This window comes from Chiroxiphia lanceolata, chromosome 4 (assembly GCF_009829145.1).
Source record: "Chiroxiphia lanceolata isolate bChiLan1 chromosome 4, bChiLan1.pri, whole genome shotgun sequence".
Taxonomy (NCBI): domain Eukaryota; kingdom Metazoa; phylum Chordata; class Aves; order Passeriformes; family Pipridae; genus Chiroxiphia; species Chiroxiphia lanceolata.
In genome coordinates this window covers 48,745,417-48,770,068 of record NC_045640.1, presented here as the reverse complement: position 1 = coordinate 48,770,068, position 24,652 = coordinate 48,745,417, and the positions used below count along the sequence as shown (strand labels likewise).

At 39.4% G+C, this 24,652-nt stretch overlaps 2 protein-coding genes and 1 long non-coding RNA gene across 5 annotated transcripts; 1 reads left to right on the top strand and 2 right to left on the bottom strand.

The window, feature by feature from the left end:
• Nucleotides 1–3: 3 nt before the first annotated feature.
• On the bottom strand, nt 4–6,630 carry PLA2G12A (phospholipase A2 group XIIA). Its single transcript, XM_032685163.1, has 4 exons — nt 6,323–6,630; nt 4,560–4,636; nt 2,670–2,835; nt 4–1,598 (listed from the first exon to the last, which is right to left on the bottom strand). Exons 1-4 carry the CDS (start codon nt 6,546–6,548, stop codon nt 1,480–1,482), a joined length of 588 nt encoding a protein of 195 aa, XP_032541054.1. The 5' UTR covers nt 6,549–6,630; the 3' UTR covers nt 4–1,479.
• A 6-nt stretch (nt 6,631–6,636) lies between these two features.
• Nucleotides 6,637–8,192, top strand: LOC116785522. Its single transcript, XR_004356573.1, has 2 exons — nt 6,637–6,755; nt 7,961–8,192. It is a non-coding gene; the product is annotated as an uncharacterized LOC116785522 (long non-coding RNA).
• A 1,484-nt stretch (nt 8,193–9,676) lies between these two features.
• CFI (complement factor I) lies at nt 9,677–24,501 on the bottom strand. Of its 3 annotated transcripts, none has more exons than XM_032685159.1 (12): nt 24,270–24,501; nt 22,378–22,696; nt 20,961–21,105; nt 19,537–19,715; nt 18,448–18,558; nt 16,772–16,888; nt 15,597–15,635; nt 15,004–15,107; nt 14,282–14,397; nt 13,261–13,538; nt 12,030–12,131; nt 9,677–10,124 (listed from the first exon to the last, which is right to left on the bottom strand). In XM_032685159.1, the coding sequence occupies exons 1-12, from the start codon at nt 24,327–24,329 to the stop codon at nt 9,907–9,909; spliced, it is 1,788 nt and encodes a 595-aa protein (XP_032541050.1). In that variant the 5' UTR covers nt 24,330–24,501; the 3' UTR covers nt 9,677–9,906. The 3 variants fall into 3 exon arrangements, with proteins under 3 accessions (XP_032541050.1, XP_032541049.1, XP_032541051.1); XM_032685158.1 differs by having other exon boundaries at nt 16,757–16,888; nt 24,270–24,500; XM_032685160.1 differs by lacking the exons at nt 19,537–19,715; nt 20,961–21,105 and having other exon boundaries at nt 16,757–16,888; nt 24,270–24,499.
• Between the last annotated feature and the right edge of the window lie 151 nt (nt 24,502–24,652).

The window sequence follows — 24,652 nt, the reverse complement described above, 5'->3', positions numbered from 1 at the left end:
GGCTAAAGAACTTTAGCAAGAACTTTTTTTAATGAGGCACATTCAATGTCATGTACAGTAAGCTCCAGTGACAAACCAACCAAAAATACAACTGGCCAAGAAAAAACATATAAAAGTCCTTCCAGAGGAGAAATGACATTACAGTCCATGAGTCCAGTAAATTTTATGCGTTTAGCATGGTTTCTATTCCCTGTTCACAGATGCAGTATTTTAATTTTCACTCCTCTCCTGTGGCTATCTAAAGCAGAATCAGGGCCGCATGAAAGCAAATCATTATAACAGAGAACCTAATGCAGAAGTTAAGGACTAACACCTGTAGATCAGCAACGAAAGCTGAGTACAGAGAACAAATCCCAAATAATTCAGATATCAAGTGATTTTAGCTAGAGAAGTCAGAGAGAGAACAGATGACAGAAGTACAGGCTCAGATGTTGCTCAGCCTCACAGAGGTCATGGGAACTGATGACAAAAATACAGGCTCAAATATCCATCAGCCTCACAGAGGACATCTTAAATAAAAAGGTTTGCTGGGCTTACTGATCTGAACCGTGGAACTTGCTTTTAGTTTTCATCAGAACGTACTAAATGAAAGCAAAGATGAATACAGTAGCCAAGTTGTGCCACAAGACAAATATAAATGAACATGTTGGAACACTATATCCTTTCCGTGCATATAATACACAAAATGTTTTATTTAAAAATAGACATTTGATGAATTTTTAAAAATAACGTAAGAAACTACATTTCACCATTTTGTCAAATCAAAAGTATATCCTTAGATTGCAAGCTGTTCATTTTACTAGTCAAGCCTTAAAAGGATCAACATATTCGATCTGAAAAGTGCTGCAGAAGTAAGGTTGATACAGATTCAGGTAGAAATATGTAGTTCAGATGTATACAAGCTTGGGGTATTTTGGTTGCTTTTTTAAGAACAAACCCAGGACAGCATATATCAGAGAGAACTGAATGCAATTGTACCAGAAACACGGAAGTACAGGCATTTAAGATGTCATACTGATGCACACAAAACACTCCTTCCTGTTGGATCCATCAGATGCATCTAGTATGTGACCTAAAATGTGACCTATATTAAAAATCATCTGAGAATTCAATTCAACTCTTCAGTGCCTCTGATGTCCCCATTATGGAGTTTTCTTAAAAACTTTAAAATGGCACCAGTGTTGCATACTAGTGCTGTAGTTGTACACTAGTGCTGTAGTGTTGTACAATAACATGCCCTGAGCACACATACGCCAAAAGAAACTAATTTCAGTTTCCAAGATTCTGGCATAAAATAGAAGAGAAAGAAGACTTGTTTCTTTTTTCCATTAATAAGAATATTGTAGTGATTTTCAAATCAGTATATTCATGTCAGTGTTTAATATATTACTATCTGAAAATCGTAAAGCTTTGTAACCAAAGACTTGCTTCAGTTCAGCTGAATCTTCATTGTACACCATGAGAACTCAGTATCTTCTTTCAGAGATCTGTCTTATCCTCATAATGACAAATACATGCAGCTCTCTGGCTGTCCAGGTATGGTTTACATCCTAAATGTATAACTGCATCAAACAACAGCTGAACAGTTGATTCACAAGCTGCAAGCAAAGAAGAATTCAGTTAAAAGTATGCTTTGAATGGAATATGAAACTAACAGAAATAACTCTGGCAAAGTGAGAATGACTAAGAAAGAAGCAGTCTTCTCTGGGCGTGGCAAACAGATTGTTAAATGAAAGACTGAACCAATACAGAACCATTTAAGTTTTGAATTAAGATTTTTCACATGCCAAACAAAACGAACAAGAAAATTCATTGCATATGGAATGTTAACTGTGTTAGAATACTGAGTCTTGGGAAGATGAAAGAACTGGTTTACCCCCTCACTCTTTGCATCCCAGTTTACGCAGAGGTTGCTATCTTTAACATCAGCTGAACAGAACTGAACAAATATTCACCAGTTCTGACACTAAAGACTAATGCGATGACTTATTTGCAGTTAAATGAATTTGAGCAGTTCAAACACGAGCTTGTTCTAAAGCCTTACTGCTCTCAGTGGGACTACATACTGTGAAAGTGACAATGTCTAAGTTAAAAAGTAGTTATGTCATATATCCATCGGATGCAGGCCAACAACCAGAAGGAGTATCATATCGTCTGTTACTAAGAAACCTAACATTTATTCAATAAGGGACAGCATTAACTACATCCACTATGACAGCATATTATTCTAAAATCTTATTTCATAAAAGGAAATTATTCCACATTTTCCTACAGTTTACTAGCAATCATACGTAGTAGATGTTTAGAAATCACCCAGCGGAACAGTCAGTATTCAGCTATGTTACAGTAAATGCAAGAATTATATATGCATTTGGATCAAGTTGTATGCCCATATTCTTAATTCTAAACGGGAAGCATTTTTTTTCCCTCTAAAGTTAAAACTAACCTTAACTGAAGGTTAGATTTAACCCAGATCGTTTTCCTGTGCTGTGTCCTTGCTGTGCTGTACAAGTGTCTGGGCTGCACAGCAGAGGGACAGAACAAGGCGTCTTTCAGTAACAGCATCAGCTTATGAAAATGTGGCCTTATTGCACAGCACAAAGATTCTTTGCCAAATTAAGCTCAGTTAAACCTGAAAAAAAAAAAAAGAAAGGGTTTTTCACACTTACCCTGGACACTCTCTGAGATTCCAAGGGTTTTCTGCACGTTTCTGCAAATTTTTGAGAGGCAGGACTGAAACTGCTCATCACAATCATTTTTTTTATTGCCACAAGTGTCATAGCATCTGTCATGTTGATTGCAGCACTTTGTCATTGAAGGGATACCAATGTCAAACTGTGAAGAAAATCCACACACACATATACTCCACTGGTATTCCAGTTAAGAAAGATACAGCTTATGAATGGACTGTAACAGTTAGGAATTACAAACTAATGTGACCAATCCAGTTGTCATTCAGTTATCTGTTTTGCTGTTCACCTCTAGTAAGGTGTGGTGATTTGACCCCAGACAGCAGCCAAGCACCCAGAGAGATGCTTGCTCACCCCCTGCCCCACCTCATGGAATGGAGGGGAGAATAGCAAGAGCAAAAGCATGAAAACGTGTGGGTTGAGATAAAGACACTTTAATAGATGAATAAAGGAAGAAAAAGATGTCCCAAAATAAGCAGTGCAAAAGCAATCATTCACCACATCTGACAAGCAGAGAGGATGCCAAGCCAGTCTGTGAGCAACAGCCTCCATTGAAGTCATACATAGGCTTTACCACCATCCCCTCCCCACCTTCTCTCACTACTCCAGTTTTTATTGCTGAGCACCACTATGTAGTATGGACCACTCTGTTCAGTTAGTGTCAGCTGTCACAGCTGTGTCCCCTCCCAACCTCTTCCCCAGCCCCAGCCTACGCTCTGGGGTGGTGGATGAGCAGAGTGGGGTAGAAAAGACAAAGTCCCAAAGCTGTGCAATCATTGTTCAGCAACAGCCAAAACCATCAACACTGTTTTAGCCCAAAATCCCAAACACAGTGCCATGCAGCCTGCTATGAAGAAAGTTAACTCCATCCCACCCAGACATGGTACTCAAGGGTTATAGTTTAACTCCAGCTAGCAACTAAATACCATGCTGCTGCTCGATCGCTCTTCCTGCCTCTCCCCCACTGCCCCCAATAAGATGAGGAGAATCAGAAAAAAAACCCTCAGAGGCTGAGATAAGGAGAGTTTAATAATTGAAACAAAGTAAAATTTAGTCAATAATAAGGAGGAGGAGGAAAAGGAGAAAGAGAAACAAACCCCAAGACAGACAAGTGAGGCACCATACAGCTGCTCACCACTCACTGACCGATGCCCAGCCTGTCCCCAAGCAGCAATCAGCCCCTCCTGGCCAACTTCCCCCAGTTTATATACGGAGCATCATGTTCTATCATGTGAAATAGCCCCTTGGCCAGTTCAGGTCAGGTGTCCTGGCTGTGCTCCCTCCCAGCTTTTTGTGCATCTCCTCACTGCCAGAGAATGGGAAACTGGAAAGTCCTTGGCTTAGGGTAGGAAGTACTGAGCAACAGCCAAAACATTAGTGTTTTATCAACACTATTCTCATACTGAACCTGCAACACAACACTACACCAGCTACGAAGAAGAAAATTAGCTCTATCCCAGCCAAAAGCAGGAGAATAAGCTAACTCATATTTTCTTTCTAGCATTAAGGAAAAAGGATTAGTGTCAGTAAGGACAGCGAGAATCAGAGCCAAAGCCTTGACTCTCACAGTTGTGGTTATTCAACGCTTTCAAGACTGCGTGAATAAAACACTAAATCAAACATCAAAACCTGAAAAATTAATCATCAATGTTACGTTTTATGCTTATAATATTTGAAAATGTTTACACTATGTTCATTTACAATGCTAACATTTTCCATCTGTTGTTACCAGAGCATGTGTTGGAGCTGATAAGAGTAGGGACATTGTATATGGATGCTGTCTCATTCTTGGAATGGGGGAGGGAAAAAATCATCTACATTGAGGAAAGCTGATGTATAAATGACAAGTCCAAAAATGGAAGTATCTACCTGAACTCCAAATAGAGGGGATCCACAGCCATTTGGTGGTGATGGTTTATATCCATAGCGAGGAACGGGCCTTGATCCTGAAAAAGGTAATTTATCATGCCTCAAATAGACTTTTTGCATGTAATTTTTGTACTGTTAAAACTCACCACAGGCATTTGTAGGGCTTAAGACAGTATCACTCATATTTTTAACTTAAACATATACTTAGGCAGCTACATATCAACAATCCTTTCCAAATTACAACTTTGGGGTAGTAGGCAATTTTTTTAAAAAAGGGGGATAAGTCACCTGAGCAAGTGTCAATGTTAGCTGAAAAAGTTAAAAAGAAAAAAAAGAGGAAGAGCTTAAGTTACTAAAATTGCTGTGTCAGTTAAATACGCAATATATAGGATTATATTTAAGTACAAAGTACTTAACTGCAAGTTCATTAATACTTCTGTGTTTTATATGCAATCAACAGTAGTGCTGATTTTTTTAGCTTAACCTTTAAAATTAACTGGAACAAAACATTTTTATTTCTACAGCTGTAATCTTAATACAATTTAAATTAGTAGAGACTGCTAAAGTCCCAGCTCCCTGAATACTCATTAGTACAGCAAGCCAAGGAATTCTGCATTGCAAGTTAAGGAAAAGTGTTAATTTGAAAAATGACCCTCCAACTTGTTTTGGTATTGGAAACAAACTGAGGCCACAATTAAAAGTGATGGAGAAGAAAAAACACATTTGAAAAGTGCATATTCTAGTACAGCAAGGAAATGTCACAGTGTCCTGGCCACTCTTGTGGAGCCAGCCAGGGTGCCACCACCAAACTCATTTCCTGATTTAAATCCAACATAGTAAATTGGGGGTGAGCAATTCCATGGACACAGGTTACAGTGAGCCTCCCGTTTTGAGAGCACCAGTGAAAAGCCTGGCAAGAAACCCCCTTTCTGGAGCATTGCCCACTTGGCCTTGGGACGGGATGGCTGGGGAGCCACTTTCAGGCAGTTTATGACAGAGTCACAGAGGTCAGGTTGGAAGGGACCAGAGTGGGTGATCTGGTCCAACCTCTCTGCTCAAGCAGGGTTATCCTAATAATAATAGTCTCATATAATAATAGTGTAATATCCTAATAATAATAATCTATCAGGTCATGCCAATTTGAGCTGCCTCAATTAGATTTTAGGCAAATTAGGCAGCTAAAACGCAGGGAAGAAGCACAGATGTCCTCTGCTGGTAGCAGCAAGATTTACAAACAGCAGGATGCATTCCTTCCGCCGGCAAACGTGGCTGCCATTAAAAGCTCTTATTTAAACGTGACTCTGACACAACATATTCCACAGCTCAGAGTTAGGCTTTTCTGTTCCAAACCGAAATGCTCAGGAGTGTTCGTAAATAACCCTTGGAGGGAGCAATTCTTTCCACTCCAGGGTTTTTTTTACTCTACACATATCAGCTACAGATTTGACAGTTTGTCAAACGCAAACGTCGCTATTTAAAAGTCACACCGAGAGCACTGCTTACGCGTATATATGTTTATATATACGTTACGCATGTATTTAAACATATACACAGGCGTAAGAACTTGTTTGCTGAGGCTGACAGATATATTTATACATAACAGACACCGGTAAGAACTTGCTGGCGACGCTTCCCCTGGGAGCGGCGCTCGGGGCCGGCGGGAGCGCGGCCGCCCCATCCCCGCAGTCCCGGCCGCTCCGACCGGGGACAAGGGTCGCCGGCGGGGTCTCTCTCTCTCTCTCTCGCCCTTCCCATCCGCTCACCGTCGCTGCACTTATACTGGCAGAGCCCGTCCTCGCCGCCCAGCAGGTCGAGGGCCGCGTTGAGGTACATGTCGATCTTGTGCACCCCGTTGCGGATGGTCTTCAGCGTCATCCTCCAGTCGGGGGTCTGCGGCGCCTCCTGGCCCCGCGCCGGCCGCAGGGCACAGCCCACCACCAGCAGGAGCAGCAGGAGCGGCGGCCCCGGCAGCAGCAGGGCGCGGGCCATGCCGAGCCGCGCCCCGCCGCCCGCCCGCCCGCTACGGCGCCTCCGCCGCCCGCCCGGCCCGGCCCGGCGCCACCGCCGCCATCGCCGCCACTGTCCCACAGGCACCGCCCGCGGGGCGGGCCTTCCCTCATCCGCCCTCCCAGGGCAGGAGGAGGTGCCGGCCGAGCGCCCGCCCCGCTGAAGTGTCGGATGCTTCAAGAGGGGAAGGTGTGGGTGGCCTGTGTGCAGTGCGGAGAGCTTCTCCAAAGCTGTCCAGGGGCAGGCGGCTGCATGCGCTTGTATGGTACCGTGGCGCTGGCTGAGCAGGGCCCTGGGAGGTACCGGTGCGATCCGGCAGTAGGGAACCGCGGGAGTCTGCTATTTGGGAAAACCTTTATTTGATGACTGTGTTAGAAGTAGAGGACTTGGCTTTGCTCAATGTGAAAGAGACAAGAGTCGTCCAGAGAAGGGCAACGAAGCTGGTGAAGGGACTGGAGCATTAATCTTACGAGGAGCAGCTGAGAGAGCTGGGGGTGTTTAGCCTGGAGAAGAGGTGGAGAAGAGGAGGCTCAGGGATGGTGTTATCACTCTCCCAACTACCTAAAAGGAGGTTGTAGCCAAGTGGGGATCCAACTCCTCTCCCAGACAGCCAGTGGCAGGACAAGAGGAAATGGCCTCAAGCTGCACCAGGGGAGGTTTATGTTGGACACAGGGAGAATTTCTTCACTGAAAGGGTGATCAGACATTGGAATGGGCTGCTCGGGGAGGTGGTGGAGTCACTGTCCCTGGAGGTGTTTATGGATAGACTGGGCATATTAGTGCTATGGCCTAGTTGACAAAGGTGGTGTTCGGTCATAGGTTGGACTCGATGATCTCAGAGGTCTTTTCCAACCTGGTTGATTCTGTGAAAGGCTGATTTTCGAGCCAGCCTTCGCGACCCTGCATGCATAGGGTCAAAGGGAAGGTTTTGTGCCAGCCACGTTGGGGCTTGGAGCAAACGCTGCCTCTGGCAGCAGTGTGCCCAGACCCACATACTGCTGTCCCTCTGTGTACTCACAGGGAGAAGTTGGATTAGAGCAGCTAGAAAAATGTGACCCTTTGGGAAGAAAAAAAAAAAGAAAAATGGCTTTGAAGACTATGTGCTTGAAATGTTAAAATTTTAACCTAAGTTTATGATGACGTTCAATGTGGAGGAAACTGATCTGGTGACATTTCCACATGCAAGTGATTCAGTTTCTGGTAACATCATCATCAAGAATGCAAGATGGGGTTGTAAAACAGAGCAAAATGAAAGTATATCTATTAAACATTAAAAGTCCAGTCTTGATTTCCTGAAAAAAACCCAACAAAACAGACCAAAATCAACTTGCTTGCCGAACATCCTGTTTGGTTTTGAGGATTTCTTTTTAATTAATTTTATATTTTAATTCTAGATGCTTCACAGATGAGCTGAAGTGGAACCATGAAAACTCTGATTTAAGATGTGTGGAAGACCTCAGAAAATAGTAATATTTGGCCAAAAGTTAAATGTGAAAAAGAAGAGGAAATGGGAAGAAAACCAAGAGACTTTCAGATCAACAGGCAGAGTATAAGGATACATATTCTATTTGTTGGGTTTTTTTATTATTTTCAGCCTCAACATTTAATATTATTTGTCGTTAACTGAAGATATTGGTCGAAAAAGTTCTTTGCAGAAATTAGTTAAGTCAAACAAAAGAGGGAGCTCTTTGTACACCTGTCCAGCTTTTTCCTATGATTACTTTACCAAGACCCTGATTAAACAATTCCCATGTAGGAATATACTTAAATGCTTTTCTAAGCAGGAAACCTTGTTGAGGGGGTGTGTGTGTGTGTGAAGAGAATCAATTAATACCCTTACTTTAGTTATTGATGATTGACAGTGCCTTTACGTGACAAATTCATGCTGATGTGGGGTTTTTACAAGACTGGAAGATGAAGAAAAGTCAGTGAAAATGTAAAAACGTTGTCTGATTGTGCTGAATTATAGAAAAAACACCACCAGAACAACTGTGTTGTGTGAACATATGCCATTAATTTGACAGGATAATTAATGGAGTGGAATAAAGTAAAATAAATATTAAAAGTGTTTGTAATTAGAATACAGTGAGGAATGTTCTAAAACTATTGAACAGTTTCATACAACTGGCTGAGATAGTCCTGGAGCTATTTGAGTTCTGTGTCAAGGATACCAATCCATAAATCAAATTCTAATACTTTAAAAATTTTTTGCACACTTTCTGTATATAACTCTTGCTGGTTGTGAGGGTATTATGTATAGACTTACGTTTTCCTTATGACAGCAAAGATTTTAACTTTAGATCTGTAACTTACTTTTGTAGAATTAATTCTATGTAATATATTGACTTTTTATATATTTATATTATATAAAATGTGTGTGTGTGTGTATAAATATATATATACACACAGAGTAAAACTATTTGGTGTTAAGACTTTGTTGGATACCTGAGATATATATATATATATATATATTTATATATATATATATGTACACATACACAGAGAACTTAAGATAGTAAAGATGCTTTTTAATTAAGTTGAAGATGTAAGTTTTAAAATTCTTCTGGTTTTTGTGACCAGCTGTTAAATTAATAAAACTCAGAGCTACAAAAGTGTCCCAAGCTAGATGATCAGATGATATATATTAACTAGATATAAATTGTCTGAGTTTGTAGATGAAAAAAAACTACCACTAAGCAGACTTATTATTTGAGTAATTGTTGCATTACAACAAATCCCATGGTCATAGTCAGTCTCTTGATTAATAGATGGTCTGAAGTCTACTTCCACAATAAGCCTAAAGAATCTTCCAAGCAAGGCAGAAGGTTTCTAGTGACTTAGACATCAGTATGATGTAAGACCTTTAAAGTACTCTAGTGACTTAGACATCAGTATGATGTAAGACCTTTAAAGTACTCTAGTGACTTAGACATCAGTATGATGTAAGACCTTTAAAGTACTCTGGTTGCTGTCCTTTCTGTAAGTTCACATAAGGCCAGTGCACTCATTTTCCAACCACTGCTTCCAGTATGGTCAGTTTTAGCTAATTAAACAATGGCAATTGAAATGCAATGTGAAACAAGTGGAAAAGAACCCAAAATAACAACAAGATATTTTAATATCCTTCTTTATTAGAGACTTTTGCTGTGGACTTGTGTCTGTAGAATTCTCTTCCTACGGGCTCTGCAAAATTATGCTATTCATAGACTGTAAAGAATTTTCAAAATATATTCTTTAAAGATTTGTAGTAATTGTTGCTAAGTTACATGACTGCTGATCGTGAAAAAGTGCTGGTGTTTGGTTTTGCATGGGTGATATGAAGGAAGTATTGAATATAAGCTCAGATATTGTACCGTGCAATGAGACTCCGTGTCACATGGTGGCTAATCCAGTCATAATAGCTGGCAACCTTTGTGTACACGCCAGGGTGACCAGCCTCCCCACAGTTCTCACCCCAACTCACAATACCCCAGACATATGCCACATTTTCTGCATCATAACAGACCAAGGGTCCTCCTGAATCACCTTTGCAGCTGTCTGTGGAGCCATCATAAGTACCTGAAGCAAAAGAGGAAATATAAAGCAAAAATAAGTTCATATACAAGCTAGAGCACAAAGCAGAGCTCAGGAGAGTTTTCAGGTACGTGTCACTTCCTGACAGATATTTGCCTAATGGTCACCAGTAAAGGAGGTTCTGAACCTCTTCAGTCTATTATTTCTCATTTCTTTTTAAGTGCTGGATCTCTCTTTACATTTGTGGCCTGCCCAAATTCTCCTCATTTGCTTTGTTGTCAGTCATGTGAGTCTTGTTTCACCCTGTGCCAAAGAGAAGAATTCAGCCACATTGCCTATTGTGTCATAATAAGTAGCCCATAAAAATGGAACAAAAGCTGGAGGGAAAAGGTAAAAAGATTTGTAGGCTGATTCCTGTGGAAATGAAGATATCGTAATATGTGTACACCTCTGTGTCTGCCTTTGGTGTCCTCTCTACTCAGTCATTCATTGTCCTGTTTCATCTGCACATTTATTTTATTTACCAGCTTTATGAAAATAGGTGAGCAGGTACAAGAAGGAGAAGGAGAGCGCATGAATCTGGGAGGGGAGGGAGAGAGCAGCTGTCTGTAATACAGTGCCCTCACTGCGAGATCTCGGTCTCAGCGTGAACCTTTTGCAGCACCAGACAGCAGCCCTGAGGCACAAGTGTGTAGGATTCAGTGCTCCTTATGTTTCAGTGTTCACAAACCTACTTGTTTGCAATTCAGCAAATACAGTGCTTGTGAAAAAATGAATACGCTAGAATATGATCTTTCCTATATACTCAGTAAAAGTGTATTAATTTCTAACTCCCTTATGACACTTTTCTGTTTGGTAGGCTGTCCCCGTATGAAGGAGCCCATACCAAGCATGAGTCTCCAAGTTTTTAAAAATGTAACCTCTTTCTTGAATCTTTACATTATTGAGGAGTTATGTGAACTCTGCAGAGCTGGGATTACTGATCCTATGAAACAAGGTTTTACTGCCTTTATTCAGTTTAATTAATATTTGCTTGTATAACTAACTACTGTGGATACTAGGCCTTAATTTCAAAGTTTGTATTTGCATCAGGGAGGGGAAGGTAATGCCAGGTACCCCTGTTCTGAATTTCTCCCATGTGATACTGCCTTTGTCACCTCCCGGTAAAGGATGATCACTTGAAATACATTGAAGAAAAAGAAGATAAGTTACAGAACTTGCACAGTAAATAAACCCAGTATCTTACAGGTGTCATGCTGAATTTATCATAAATTATTTGGCTTTTATATGTGGTTTTTATTTTCTTGTTAAGGAGTTTGTTTAAGTATTGCCTTTACTTTTCGATTTGACAAACGTTTGAAACTATCTGCCCTGTAAGTTGAATACTCATTGCTCTTTTAGTCATGTATTTGGCAATACCTTTCATTATTTGAGAAGCAAAAAATGTGTATTCAAAATCCTCGTTTTAATACTAGGAGTGACAACTAGTTTCCTGGCCAGACTAATCTAAGTTTGAAAAGTTAATCATATTTTCCCAGGGTACAGTGTGTTAGTGGCAAATGTCTAAGCAGATGAATAATTATATTCTAGTCAATGGGGCTACTAATGTGCTTGAACAGGCATTTGCTTAAATATGTTGCTGAATCAGAATCAAATGCAGTAAAGGTGGGAAGGTCAGTGCACTGTAAAGTGCTTGTATGTCTAGAAAACACAACTCAAATTACATGCAGAAATTTGTCCACATAATTATAGAAACTTGGCACACTGTCATCTGAACTCTGTTTATAAATACGTATATAATGGTGGATGCTGTAGCATTTTGCCAGTAGTGATACTGTGGTAATTGTTTTTTGTCTTTCCCAGGTCTAGAAGATTCCCAGCCATTATGTCTGACCTTCTAAACTGTAAGCTTGATGATAGAGAGATTATAGTAAGAAAACTGATGCTTGCCTGCACATTCCATTTTTTTAAAAAATCGTCCTGGATACAATGCAGAACAATTCTGAAATATATTAACATTTCCCCACTTGAGGATAAATTGTTTGGTATAACCTAGAAGAAAAAAGAATATAATTTTTTAAATTTAAAGTGGTAGTACGTGTGAGACACATTTAATATAATAAATTGAAAGTTACATATTTAATTATTTACAGAATATTATCTTCATTATTATAAACCAGAAACATTATAAGCCAGTAACATTTACCCCATATGAATTGCAGTACCTTGGTCATATATTTCAAAATAAAAGCAGAGTGGTTCAATTGCAATGTTAACTACAGTAGTTTCATTTTGTGACATTTTCAACCCTATCCATTTCCATGTCTTCTTCAGGTATTTTTCCCTGTGTTTTCCATATCAAGGTTTTCAGACACTTGGAAAATGGTATATTGTTTTCTTTGAAATGGAGATGTGGCTGTAATTCGTTCTTGTTACATTTTTTCCAATTTGTCTCTGTCTTTTTGGGGTGAGTGGAACAGTTATTGAAGATACAGGTGAACTATGTATTCACAAGTCTAAGGAGATGCTCTGTTTTGTTCTCTGTCTCTGCTAGCAATTCCCAACATGGCATTTGCTGGTGGGTCTGCTACTGAGTATGGACAGGAGAAACCTCACAACCAGAACGTGGTAGCTCCAATGCCAGGCTGTAACGCTGTGATATGAAACAAATGCTTCCCAAATCTTTGAAAGCATGATTACATTTGGCTTATGGATCTCTGTGCAACTTCTCTGGGCTAAACTCAAACATGGTTGAGATGGGAAATGCTGAGTTTCATAACTGTTGGCTGCAGATCAGATCCTCTTGGGACAGAGGACAGGGTGTGACTGTGGGCCCCTGTGAGCTACCAACTGCCACTCGATAATATCCTTAACAGGTCTCCACAGCTAATATAAATATTAGATGAAAAAACCAAAAATTTCTTATTTCTAAGATAGTTTTCATCCAGGAATATCCTCCATATCAATTTACTAAGTGCTGAAACGGCAGAGGAAGCAGTACAGAAAAGAAAACCAACAGTGATAGCTGAATGTCAAACCCCAGCCTATGTTTTTTTACTCAGCCTCTTCTGAGTGCTTTGTGCACAACTATTCTTTAGCCTTTTCAAAATGAAAGCTCACCACAACTAGAAAAGGAGTGATACAAACAGTACATTCTTGTAGCAAGCGCTAAAGCAAATACCTTTCTCTAGTCCCCATCCAGAAATCTTGCATCTGTCACCAGTCTTGAACATATACTCTGACCAGGGGATACAGGCAGGTATGCTGTTGTGGTCTGGGGAGCATTCTCCATTCCCAGAACCACTCAGCTCCAGCAGAGCAATGTCATTTTCATAAGTTGATGCATTGTAATTTTCATGAATTATCAGTTGTTTTAGTCTAAAAGTATGTGTCTCTTTGTCATACTGTATTGTATTCAACATTCCAACCCAGACACGGTAGAGATGGACTCGATTTGCCCTGGAAAAAACCAGAGAAATAAAACACAATTTGGTACTTAACACAAGCAGTATATGTCAACTAGTTTAAAGCTGTAAACTTATGCATTTTATCAAAGTGTCTCTAGAATAAAAAGTCATGTTATATGCATATATTTTCTTTCTGGGCTTGATGTCCAGATTTTTCTGGAGTATAGTAAATATAGTAAATATAAGACAGATGACCCATGCTGAGTACTGCAACTAATACAGAAAAAATGTTAAAACCCAGGCTCTGTGTTTAGTGCTGTGACAAAGAGAAACCAGGTGTTTATGCTGCTCTGAAAAAAGAGTGAGCAGATGTGGATGGGACTGGCAAATCTTCCCTGTCTTCTCTTGCTTGTTTTGGAGAATATATGACCCCAGGGACATTCTCAGGGAACAGATCCTGGACTTTCCCAAGGTAGAGATGGGAAAGAGAGGAGGTCCCTTGTATTGCATTTCAGGCAGAATGGTTACCTTGAACCTTTCCTGCCTGCTTGCCATTTGACTGAAGTATGCTATGTCTCTCAAACTTATTACTTTTTAATCTTTCTATTCACTGTCAAAATACTTTGTTTTCTCTGAATATTCCTCATCATTAATGTGAGTTAGTCAGTTTTTTAAATTGTTCTATTCAATAGGCAAATAGAAATTAGCAAACAGGTAGCTGAAAAGGGCAATAATATCCAATTCAATCTTTCTGCACTGCAATAAGAAAATAATTTCATAGCTTGTCGTTTTTACCTGACACAGTGTGCAGCAGTCAGAACCCAACAGCCACCAATATAAACCCCTCCACAGTACACTGTTGTACCTTCATTGCTGGTGTCTTTAATTGCCACTTGCCAGGGGAATTCACCCTATTTAAACAACAAACACAAATAATGAGAAATCATTATAATTGTACTATTCTAGTGCATAAAGGGAAACACATCTCTTGATATCACCTCACCATCTTGACTATGTCTGATTGTAAATTATAGATCTGCTGTGCAGAAGTTGTAAATTGGGCTACATCAGATATAAAGGATATATATGATAAAATCCAGTAATTTTATTCAATCTTCTGACTTTGTGCGATGCCACCTTCTCTCCAACTTTCAGTCATGAAACCCCGTGTAGACAGAGAAACAGATGTAGGATCTGACTGGTTTGATCTAGTGCAGAATTTTTTCTGTATTCTGTTTCAAAGACGCAAATTTTAATGCCATTTTGCCAGAATTGTTATTTCTAGCTATAGTGTTAAGTGTTTTTCTGATTAATTTTCAGCGTGTACAATGCTCAATTTTATTTTATAAATTTTGCTTCTCTTTACTTTTCATTCACTGTGATGCCACTACTGCTGCAAAACAAGAAATAAATGTTGTAGCTGATTTTGTTATTTCCATAAGTTTAACAGAAAGCAAATAATGCCCATTTAAATCAATGCTTAATGAACTTATATGAGGTAAGGTTATTTTTTTTACCTTTTTTGCAATCTCTCCACCTACGATTCTTTTCCGTCGAGTTAATGTGTGATTTGTAACACCACAGTGTGCTTGGGGAAGAAATGTCTTTATCATTCTTCTTTCTTTGAAAAAAAGGAAAAATTTACCTCAGATACACATTCTCTCTCTTTGGAGACAGGTTTATCTTTATCTTGAAAATTTGAGTGCTGTGAATATGCCAGTAGCTGAAATTGCAGGAAAGCAAAGACTAAAAATTTTGGCATCTCTTTTTGCTTTGAAAATTGCTTGTGTCTTAGCATCACATTACTTCCCTTCATTTTCCAATGCTGCTTGCATTCAGGCAAATAATTTTAAAGCTATTCCCCTAGATTTGCTGGGAGTTTACCTCCACCAGATGCCAAAACATGCAGATGTGGGTCCTCAGCCAGGATGAATTATTATGGTGTTCTTGAATTTAGTGAAAAGCGAGACAAAGAGTAAGCCCCAGAGTGCATCTTACTAAATCACAAAGTCCAAATATCTGAGTGTTCTGGATCTGACCAGCTAGCTGGTAGCTGAAAGTCACTAATAAGAGGGTATGCTGTTGTTTTTGGAGGGCTAGTTACACTTACCTTCATCCATGCTGTTATTTTCAGCCCCTTTTTCTTTGTCTGCAGTAAAATAAAAAAATACTAAAATTATTGGCAAACATTTACTTGAATATATGTTTGTGTGCCAAAATCATGGTACACTTTTTAAATGCATATGCAGAGCAATACTCTTGAGCCTGGTGCTTGCTGTTTCCTTTCCTTCTAGACGCTGTTTGGCTGCCTCAGCCTACAAATGACCTACAATAGCAGATATTCGTTACTACATGACATCTACTCTGCTTGCCAAGTCTAGGGAGCCCTTCTGCAAGGAAACCCTGAGAAATAGCCTTTTTTTGGTTTTTGATCTGTAAAGTGATATCCCATTCTCCTCCACCAGGAAACAACAGAAATTCCTCCTCCTGCCCCTTATGAAGCTTTCTAGAGCCCAAAGGAGCATTAGATAACAGGTCTGGGGTTTTTTTTTTCCAGTTTAGATTATGCTGTTGTGTACTGTGTGCCTCCTTTAACAGAGTAAGGGAGAGTATTCAACATGAGAGGTAAATTAAATGCTTCCTGAATCTGGTCTGTAAGGTTTTATCCAAAACAAGTGCTCATTGAGTTCAATTCCTAAACGGGGGCTGAGCATTGTGTCTGTTCTCATATCACTGGCAGTAATGTTTACATTTAGAGTTCAGTTTACCTGTACTAATTACCATTTACCGGTAGTGTTTACTTTTTTGGCTTTAGACTTTGTCTCTTATCAGAGCAAAGAAAAACGTTCTAATTTCAAAACAAAGCAAAATCTTTTCAACAGAGAGGGGAAGAGCACAGAAGAATTATTATACTGACAAACTAGTTGAATTCCTCATCTGTGAAGAAAATATTCCTGCTCCCCCTCTCAACACTTTCTTCACAAATAAGGGATACCAGTTTGATAGATGGCCATGTAAACAAAAGACATAATCTGCCTTAAACCTCCCAAAACATTTGTTTCTTCCTTCCTTTAGTCTTCTTGCTATTTTCTAGAAGGAAAAGGAAGAAAAATCACATAATCTTTTCTTCCTACTGTGCATAACATAACATTGGGAAGACTAATTCTTGCATGCATTTTGGTTCTGCCAATCTGATAAATAATTTAATAATATGCATTGTGTAGTCTCTAGTTATAATTGAGCAGAATTAAAAAAAAGAAACAAAACCACCTTTCAGAAGGAAACCTGCACAGCGAACTCGAGCTTCATCCTCTCCTGTGAGGCAATCAGTTTCTTGGTTGCAGACATTCTTATTTGGAATACAGATATTTGACCGACAGTGGAAACTGTTGTCTCTGCACTCTGTAAAATAGGAGAATTACAAATGTAAATCACAGGATCATATGATTCAGCAACCTCACATAGTCAGAGAGCTTTTTAAAATATAAACACAATATAATACCCATGTTGCAGGGGACTTGGCAGCTCATAAATAGATCACAAAAGCAGGCTCTGTACGTGTAAACAAAATGAATACTTGGATCTTCTCACTTTATAATCTTGAAGTTTTAAAACTTGAAAAATGTGGATCTCTGTTACCGTTTCAGTCCTGTACTTCTGGACTTGGTGTCACTTCATGCCAGTTTCATCCATAACACATGCCCACACTCAACCTCAGCCAAAGGACTTTCAGTTTTTGCAGCATTACCGATCATCTCAAATTAGGAACTGATGATGCTTGCGCCAAATCCCAAATCAGAGACCAAGCTGACTTTTGGTTGAGTGATCTAAATGCCTAAATGCAGGGTTAGGAGTCCAGAATCCTATTATGAAGATACTGGATGTAATAACTCTAGTTCTTCTAAAATTCTCGATTACATGAAAAGGTATTATAAACCTGAGAACCCCCTTCCTTTTAATTTTTGTGATCACTTTAAAAGTTATCAAAAGCAAAGCAGTGCTTGAATTTATGTCAGGGGCTTTTGAGCTTCTTTAAAATCTTATGTCAATCTCCTATTTAAGGATATTTGTGTCTAATAGAAGATAAGGTAATTCTCTAAATGTGTCCAGATATGGATCGTATGTTCCAAAGACCACTGAACTCAGTTGAAATATTTCTTCTGATTCCAAGAATAATTGTTTTCTGCCCATTCAGCTGAAGCAGTGCTATTTTTGCCATGTGGAATCCAGATAAATGTCCTCCAAATATATGAAATCACAGGTATTTGTTACTTTTTTTCCTAAATACCTGTGAATGTGTTTTCACAATTATCAGATTAAATTTACTTAAAACTGTAAAACTACAAAATTAAGGTTATGGAGGGATAATGATAGGATTTGTAAACCACATTACTGTTTGGCACATGAAACCCAAATTTTGGGAGTATTCTCCTGCATTCAGGCCATGGTAGAGCCATTTCATGTTTCTAATCAGCATTTTTACAGCTGGAATTGAAGATGCTGAAAGAATGACTGTTGAGTGAACAAACAATGTGATGGGAACTGTTCACAGATATTCTAAAGATAATCTCGCATTAATAATAAGTTTAAGAGATATCTTACTTCGGTTTAAAGTCAGTTCATTGGAAAAACAGTGTCTTTGTTTAATTACTATTGATTTTTCCCAACTAAAAATACATTTTCATTTTAACATGGCTCATTTTTGGTATCAGTATTTAAATAATCTCATTGTATTTCCTCATCCTCTGAGGAAATCTAGGTTCTCAGAGATCACTTTCCTGCTTCAAAAAAGTACATTATGCCTGCTTTTTTTTTTGCACTTGCCTATACATAAACTGTGGTTTGATTGCTTTAATGTAGTGACTTATTGGAAGAGAGACTTTAGCTGTCACTGGAAAAATTCTTTGGCAGTGGTTTTCTGCTGAAATGATTTTGAAACACCTGAGAAAGGAAATCATTACCTCTACAGCACAATTCATCACTTAGGTCTCCGCAGTCATTGATTCCATCACAGGTTTTACTCAGAGAAATGCACTTCTTGTTGACACAATGAAACTCACCATCTGAACAAACTGTGCAGCAAAATGAAAATGAAGTTAGTGTGGCATTGACCATAGGTTCACAATTGCCTAGAGAAATACCCTGCCTGCATATTTTATTCTGTCAGCAGTTTGGCCTATCATCAGTAGGCATGCTGGGGCCCAGTCACCTAAATAGGAATCTTTTTTTATTGTTTTGATTGCCTTCTCATCAAGGTTTCAGCGTGGCCACTTATTTTCCTCCTCCAACTTTCAGTAGCCTGGCAAAAGGGAATTTAATTTCTTCTAGGGAAGGACTAAACAAGAAACGATCAGTTCAAACCCACTGTAAATTATTCAAGTGATTAAGATGTTCCTCCTGTAGAAAGAACTCAACAAGAGTCTGTGAATAACTCCTTTTGTAAGAAAAACTTGAGACAATTCATAGCCCTTCTAACCAGCAGCATCTCAGGGTGATACTTATCATTCCCAAAAAAAGCTCACTACAGAGAATGAAAAGCTGTTAGAATTCAAAACAGGACCCTGATTCCCCGTTTATCTATGAGAAACTGAGGAATCCTGAAACTCCCCAGAAGACCCCAGCAGTTCCACTATAGTCATGCTTGTCTGGCTACAGTGCTACTCATGTGATAATTGATCTCCCTCACAGAGAAAACAGTGAGTAGGAAGTCGTCACCTGTCTCCTCACCAGTTAAGCTGGGAGAGATAAGACTTGTGGGATACCTTGGTACCCTTGGAAGGGATGGGAGAATAAAGAGAACCATGGGTGAAATACCTGTAAAAATATTTAAGGAGCAACAGTGACTCTCCAAACTCATAAACTCAAGACAGTCTTGACTCAAGATTGCCTCAATTGTCTTAAAGACCGCAAAATGATTATTTCAAAAAAGTCAAAACTTTTCAGTGCAGGTTTGCTGTGGCTGAGAGTTCAGCAAACTAGGTTCTCATTATATAAAATAAACTCAAAATGTAAGAACTCCACAAAGATATTAAACTAAAAAATCTACTAACCTCTGAGATTTACATAGCACTGGAGGCTAACAAGTCCCTCATTACTATCTCTTGATTTCATCTCTGTGTGACATTCAGCAAGACTTGTCTCTAGGCCCCTGCAAGTTATTTGCAGACAGTGCAATGAATTTAAGGCAGATTCTGTGATGCTGGAAATGGCTTGGTAATATTCAGCACCTCTGTGGAGATACAAATAATAATAACAACAAATTATATAATTTTGCAATGGATTGTCCACTGCTTTTATTGTTTACAATTTATATTATTTTCCTCATTGTTAAAGAATTTTGGTCATGCCCAAGAAAAAGAGCAAGACTTCCCATGGAGTTGTCTCGAGGTAAATAGGAAATGTTTATTTTGGAAGAAAAAGTGAAGTGCTAATTTTTGCTGGTTGTTGCATAGAACTGTCCCCAAATGCATATGTAGCTCTATGACAGTCACTGTGTATCATGATGGATAGAAAAGTCTCCTTATGTAGCAGAAGTTGTAAGCTCAGATCTCTATCTCTGTGTGGACACAGGTGAGCCATAAATTGGAAACCATCCTGTATGGGGTTATCAAAACCAGTGCATATTGAGGAAGCTTAGGCCACTGCAAGGCTGAGATTAATAAATTTTATCTTTCTTGGTTTTAGCTGAGCAGTATCCTCCCAACAGTGTATGTGCACCCTTCCTTACAGAAATATGGATTGAGTAAATAAGTAACTTGAGATGCTTTCAACAGGACTCCAGGGTTGAATGCTCTGTCCCAGGGCACACCCTTCTGTGCTATCTAAAGAGATACTTACTGATCAAGACTAGGAAATACTTGCTTCTCACCTAGAGCAGACAATTTAGGGCACTGCAGTTGCATCTTTAGTTTTCGGGTAGAGTTGGGGAGACAGCTCTACCTAAGTTAAATTAGTTGTACAGGTGTAGAATTATTATGTACAGGATATAGAATTGACTCTCTATAAGGAGCTGAATACGCAACTTGGGTCATCAGTGTTCACAGGAAAAAGAACAAGCTGTGTGTGGCTTTGGCCCTACCTGGGGCCAAAGCAAGCAGTAGCAGCAGGGGCAAGGGGTGAAGGAAAAAACTCCATGTTCTATGTAGAGAGATCATTGCTCAAAGCTACTCTGTGATCCATGCACTTTCCCTGACACAGACCCGAGAGAACACCTCCACATTGGTCTTCAGCTTTATTTTAGAAGTAAAATAGTTATGGTTTGTACAGTTGTAACCTGTAATAGAACATAGAAATCTGTGGTTTGGCTTTCACTCTGAGGTGTTAGTTTAAGAAGTTTTGTTAAGAGTATTGGAGCCAATACTTGCTCATGAGTTTTCTGTCTTAACTGCTGGCTGCATGTGACTGACAATTCTGTAAGCATCACTACTTTTTCAGATCCCTTGCAGTTATCCAGAGATAAATTCCCCAAACTTACAATTCAAAGCCAAGGTGCTTGCAAGCCACGTTTGCTTCGTTCATAGTCCACTCAGTAGCACATACAAAACTGTTGTCCTTTTGATTAACAGGCTTTACTTGAAGCAAGTTTAGATTTCCATGAACCAGAGAGACTGAAAATGTTTCTAAAAAAAATCCCCAAACAATATCATATTATATAGAAGTATTTAGTGGAAAGACAGCACAAAAACAAACCAGGACTAATTTTGTACTTACAGCCGAGGTTCATATGGAAAGAACAGTAGATTGGGAATCAGAAGCTTCAGATATTATTTGTGAATTTTCTGAGGATTGACTTTGTATCAATCCTCATTGCTATTTTTTCAAAATATACCAGTTTAAGCATAAATGAGGATAACGGACACTTAAGAGTAGCTGGGGGTCTACTGAGAACAGGCTGCATTTTAGTATAATGACCTTTTTTAGGGAACTTTTGATAACCAACCAGTAACACTTCTACTATCAAAACGTCTGCTGTGTACAGTGGAGCTAAAGTCCTCAGCTTAACGTAGTGAAGCCATATAGAGAGTGCACCAGGACGACATGGAGGTTCTCCAGACCTTTTCAGTGGAATTGGCAGAATTGAATTTTGCCACCCTGAAGGTGATGGGCTGAGTTGCTACTTCTCTGAGGAAAGGGCGTGATGGTACTGGGACAGTACTAGGCCTGGCTTGACAAAAAACCTTTTGTGGAGGTGGGGCTGGAGAATGGGCAGGAAGTGCCTCTGCTAAAAGGTATCTGCCTCTGCTAAAAGGTATCTGCCTCTGCTAAAAGAGGCACCTGCCCAGTTCACGGGAGCCATTTTTCCCTGCACTCAGACAGATGTTGAGCCAATAAAGCAGCTTGGTGCAGTATAAAAAGCAGGTGAGAACAAACAGCTGATTGTCAGTGCACAAACTGTTGCTGGTTTGAGGGACAACAGCTTTCTGTTTGGATGGAATCCACAGCACGAAGATGGCTGAGGTGAACGTGGCTTACCTTCCCCCATACACTCCCACACACACCTCAGCAGCTTGACTCCATTCCTTGGACACTTACTCCTGTGAGGTTTGTCCCTCTCAAAAGATACCCTCTCTGTTAATGTTCACAGCAGGCCCCCTCCCACTGCCTCCCACCATAGTCAACACCCTGCTTAGAAACCTTTGGGCTCTTTCCCATGTCTATTTCTTCTCTTTCTACCTGATGGTTTGAGCAACCAACCAGCAGCAGGGTGAGCAGGGCCTGTCAATCATTTTAATTTTTTATGAAAATCAACAGATACTGCCAATTTTCAATGACCTGTCATTTTTCATGTTGTTGCTAGTGCAAGAAAAGGAACACTCTTTCTGAGCTGTAAATAATAAGCATCTCCTTAACCACCAATGTTTGATAAATTTTGGAAAAGGAGGTGTTAATACCTTCAGGCATGCATTTTCCCTTGTGCAGAAACTTTGCTTTGGGTTGTTGACACTCATAGCTCTTTAGCTGACAGTAAGTATGGAAGTTCTTTCCATTGGTAGAACAAACTGAAGAGCCATTCTTTGGGCACTGGTAGGGAAGCTTACAGAGGCATTTTCCCTCCACGCATCGTTCCCATGGGTGACAAAAAACTTTCTTACAGGACTTGTGGGTGTATTGGTTGCTTAAGCATTCTCCTATGAGGTACGTGTCTTGCTCAGCTGGCTGGGTAGGTTCAACCTGCTGAAACTGGTTTTCTTCAGCATTAGGTGCTGCATTCTGCAAGGCACAAAAACAATCTAATTAAAAGGGATTAAGATTAGGGACTGCACCAAAAGTTTTGCAGATCCCTCAACAAAGTGTCCATTCATAAACCTTTTCCTATCTAACAACCACAAAGTTGCTAAACATCATTTGTAGTGTTTTTTGTCTTTGGCCACCTCATCTTTCTCAGTTTCTCTGAACATTTTTTCTTTTTGGATCATTTACCTGGTGTGATCTTCTCTCTTACTGGTCTCCCACAAACTTTATACTCTTTACTCTTCAAACATCAGCTGAAATGAACAGCTGATTATAAACATTTTCTAAGCCATTGGTTTATACCACATCCCCAGCAATGGGACTGTAAGCAGATCAAAACATAGGGGGACTTAAACACCAGAGAAATAAAAAAAAATAGAAATTTGATTTTTTTCTAAGACTTTTTTTATTGGCTTGGTTGACCTTGGATTTAAGTATCACCTGTAAATATTTATGAACTACAATTAATGATTTGTTTTACTCTGTGACTGCTCAAGTAACAAGTATCTTAAAGAAATTTGAAAATTAAATGCCCTTCCTTATCAGCTTTTTTTCCTGTATCTGGCACAGCAGTGGATTTGCAGTGTGGTTGGTGGTCATCATTGGACTGCAAGCACAGATTCTGACCCTCCCTCTGATAGCCTCTTTTTGAGTGGCTCTGCAACTGTGTTCATGCAGCTCTCTTGTGACTTCATTGCAAGCTGAGTGCTTTTGCTTACTAAGATCTACGGGTAGGATGAATGATGAAATATGAAAAATATATATGGATGGACTCTGCATAAAAATGGGAGAGAAAAGTGAGTCCTCAAATGTGATTTATCAGCTTTGGCTGTGTCAACTGATTCAATATAGCTGAAGTTTAAAATTCTCGTGAAGAAATTCTGGCCATAGTAAAGTCAGTGATTATGTTGTTGGGGTAGAATTTAATCCAACAACCCTCCTTTTAACGGTTGTATAATCTTACTAAACTCTTCCTGCTGTTCTCAGGTGAGTAGAATCCAAAGTATGAGCCAGATCCGGCTTGGCATAACTCCCATATTGTGCTTGGTGTTTCTCCCGAACGGGAACAACAGGTGCTGATTTTTATCTCAGGATTTCTCTAAAATACTTGGGTCATGCTGAATGCTCAGCTCAGCTTTCCAGGACACTTCTGCCTGAAGACAATCCTCAGCAAACCTTCTGGCCGTAGGATGTACCATGCTGCCCTGTGACAAGACTGTAATCTTGTTTCTCAAAAAAAAAAGCAGGGGGGCAGGCAGGGGAAATAGCAGCACCTTTATGTGGTCAGCCATGCTTGCAAATTTGGTTTAGCGTAGGGTCATGATTAAAATCTTTTCCACAAGCCTGTTAGCATAAGCCTCAGATACAATCAGTACATGAAAGAGAAACAGCAAGCTTCAAACATTCAAGCTGGTCTAAAACTAATGTATGAAACCCAAATACCATGAAAAGAAACTTAAAAAAAAAAATCAACTGGTTTTGCTTTTGTAACAATAAACTGTTTTAAAAGCATTTTAATAAATTACTGCTACCACAATAAAACATATCTTACCTCTGATCCACAAAGACAAAAGAGAGAGAAGAAAACCAAGCAAACTGGGAGCATTCGCATGATGAAATTTTATCTCCCTTTGTAGACAAATTCCTCTGGCTGGGATTCTTTAGAATATCAGCTGTTAGATTTGTGTTTAATTTTTAACCATTAGTAAAATATTTTAAAGTGCACTTAGAAATAAAGTACAGGAGCTGCAACTATTGACTGATAAATCTGATCTCTCCAAAGGATCCCGCCTCGGCTTGACTGGTTTTATCGTAAGTGCATGATGAGGTAACAAAAATAAAGCCCTTGAAGTAAATGATTAAACGGAAGCACTTGTTAAGGAGACACATTTCTTTTCTTCGGCCAGAGGAATCTGATCGAAACATTGCACTGGT

Excerpts from the sequence above, each read along its gene's own strand:
- PLA2G12A (XM_032685163.1), bottom strand. The coding sequence starts at position 6,548 with ATGGCCCGCGCCCTGCTGCTGCCGGGGCCGCCGCTCCTGCTGCTCCTG. Across the intron at positions 4,637-6,322 it reads CCAGTATAAGTGCAGCGACG|GATCAAGGCCCGTTCCTCGC; the intron begins GTGAGCGGATGG and ends TACCTTTTTCAG. Across the intron at positions 2,836-4,559 it reads CCCCTCTATTTGGAGTTCAG|TTTGACATTGGTATCCCTTC; the intron begins GTAGATACTTCC and ends TTTTCTTCACAG.
- CFI (XM_032685158.1), bottom strand. The coding sequence starts at position 24,329 with ATGCGAATGCTCCCAGTTTGCTTGGTTTTCTTCTCTCTCTTTTGTCTT. Across the intron at positions 19,716-20,960 it reads AAGCACCTTGGCTTTGAATT|AGGTGCTGAATATTACCAAG; the intron begins GTAAGTTTGGGG and ends GTATCTCCACAG. Across the intron at positions 12,132-13,260 it reads TGGATGGGGACTAGAGAAAG|GTTATACCAAACAATTTATC; the intron begins GTATTTGCTTTA and ends TTTTTCTTCTAG.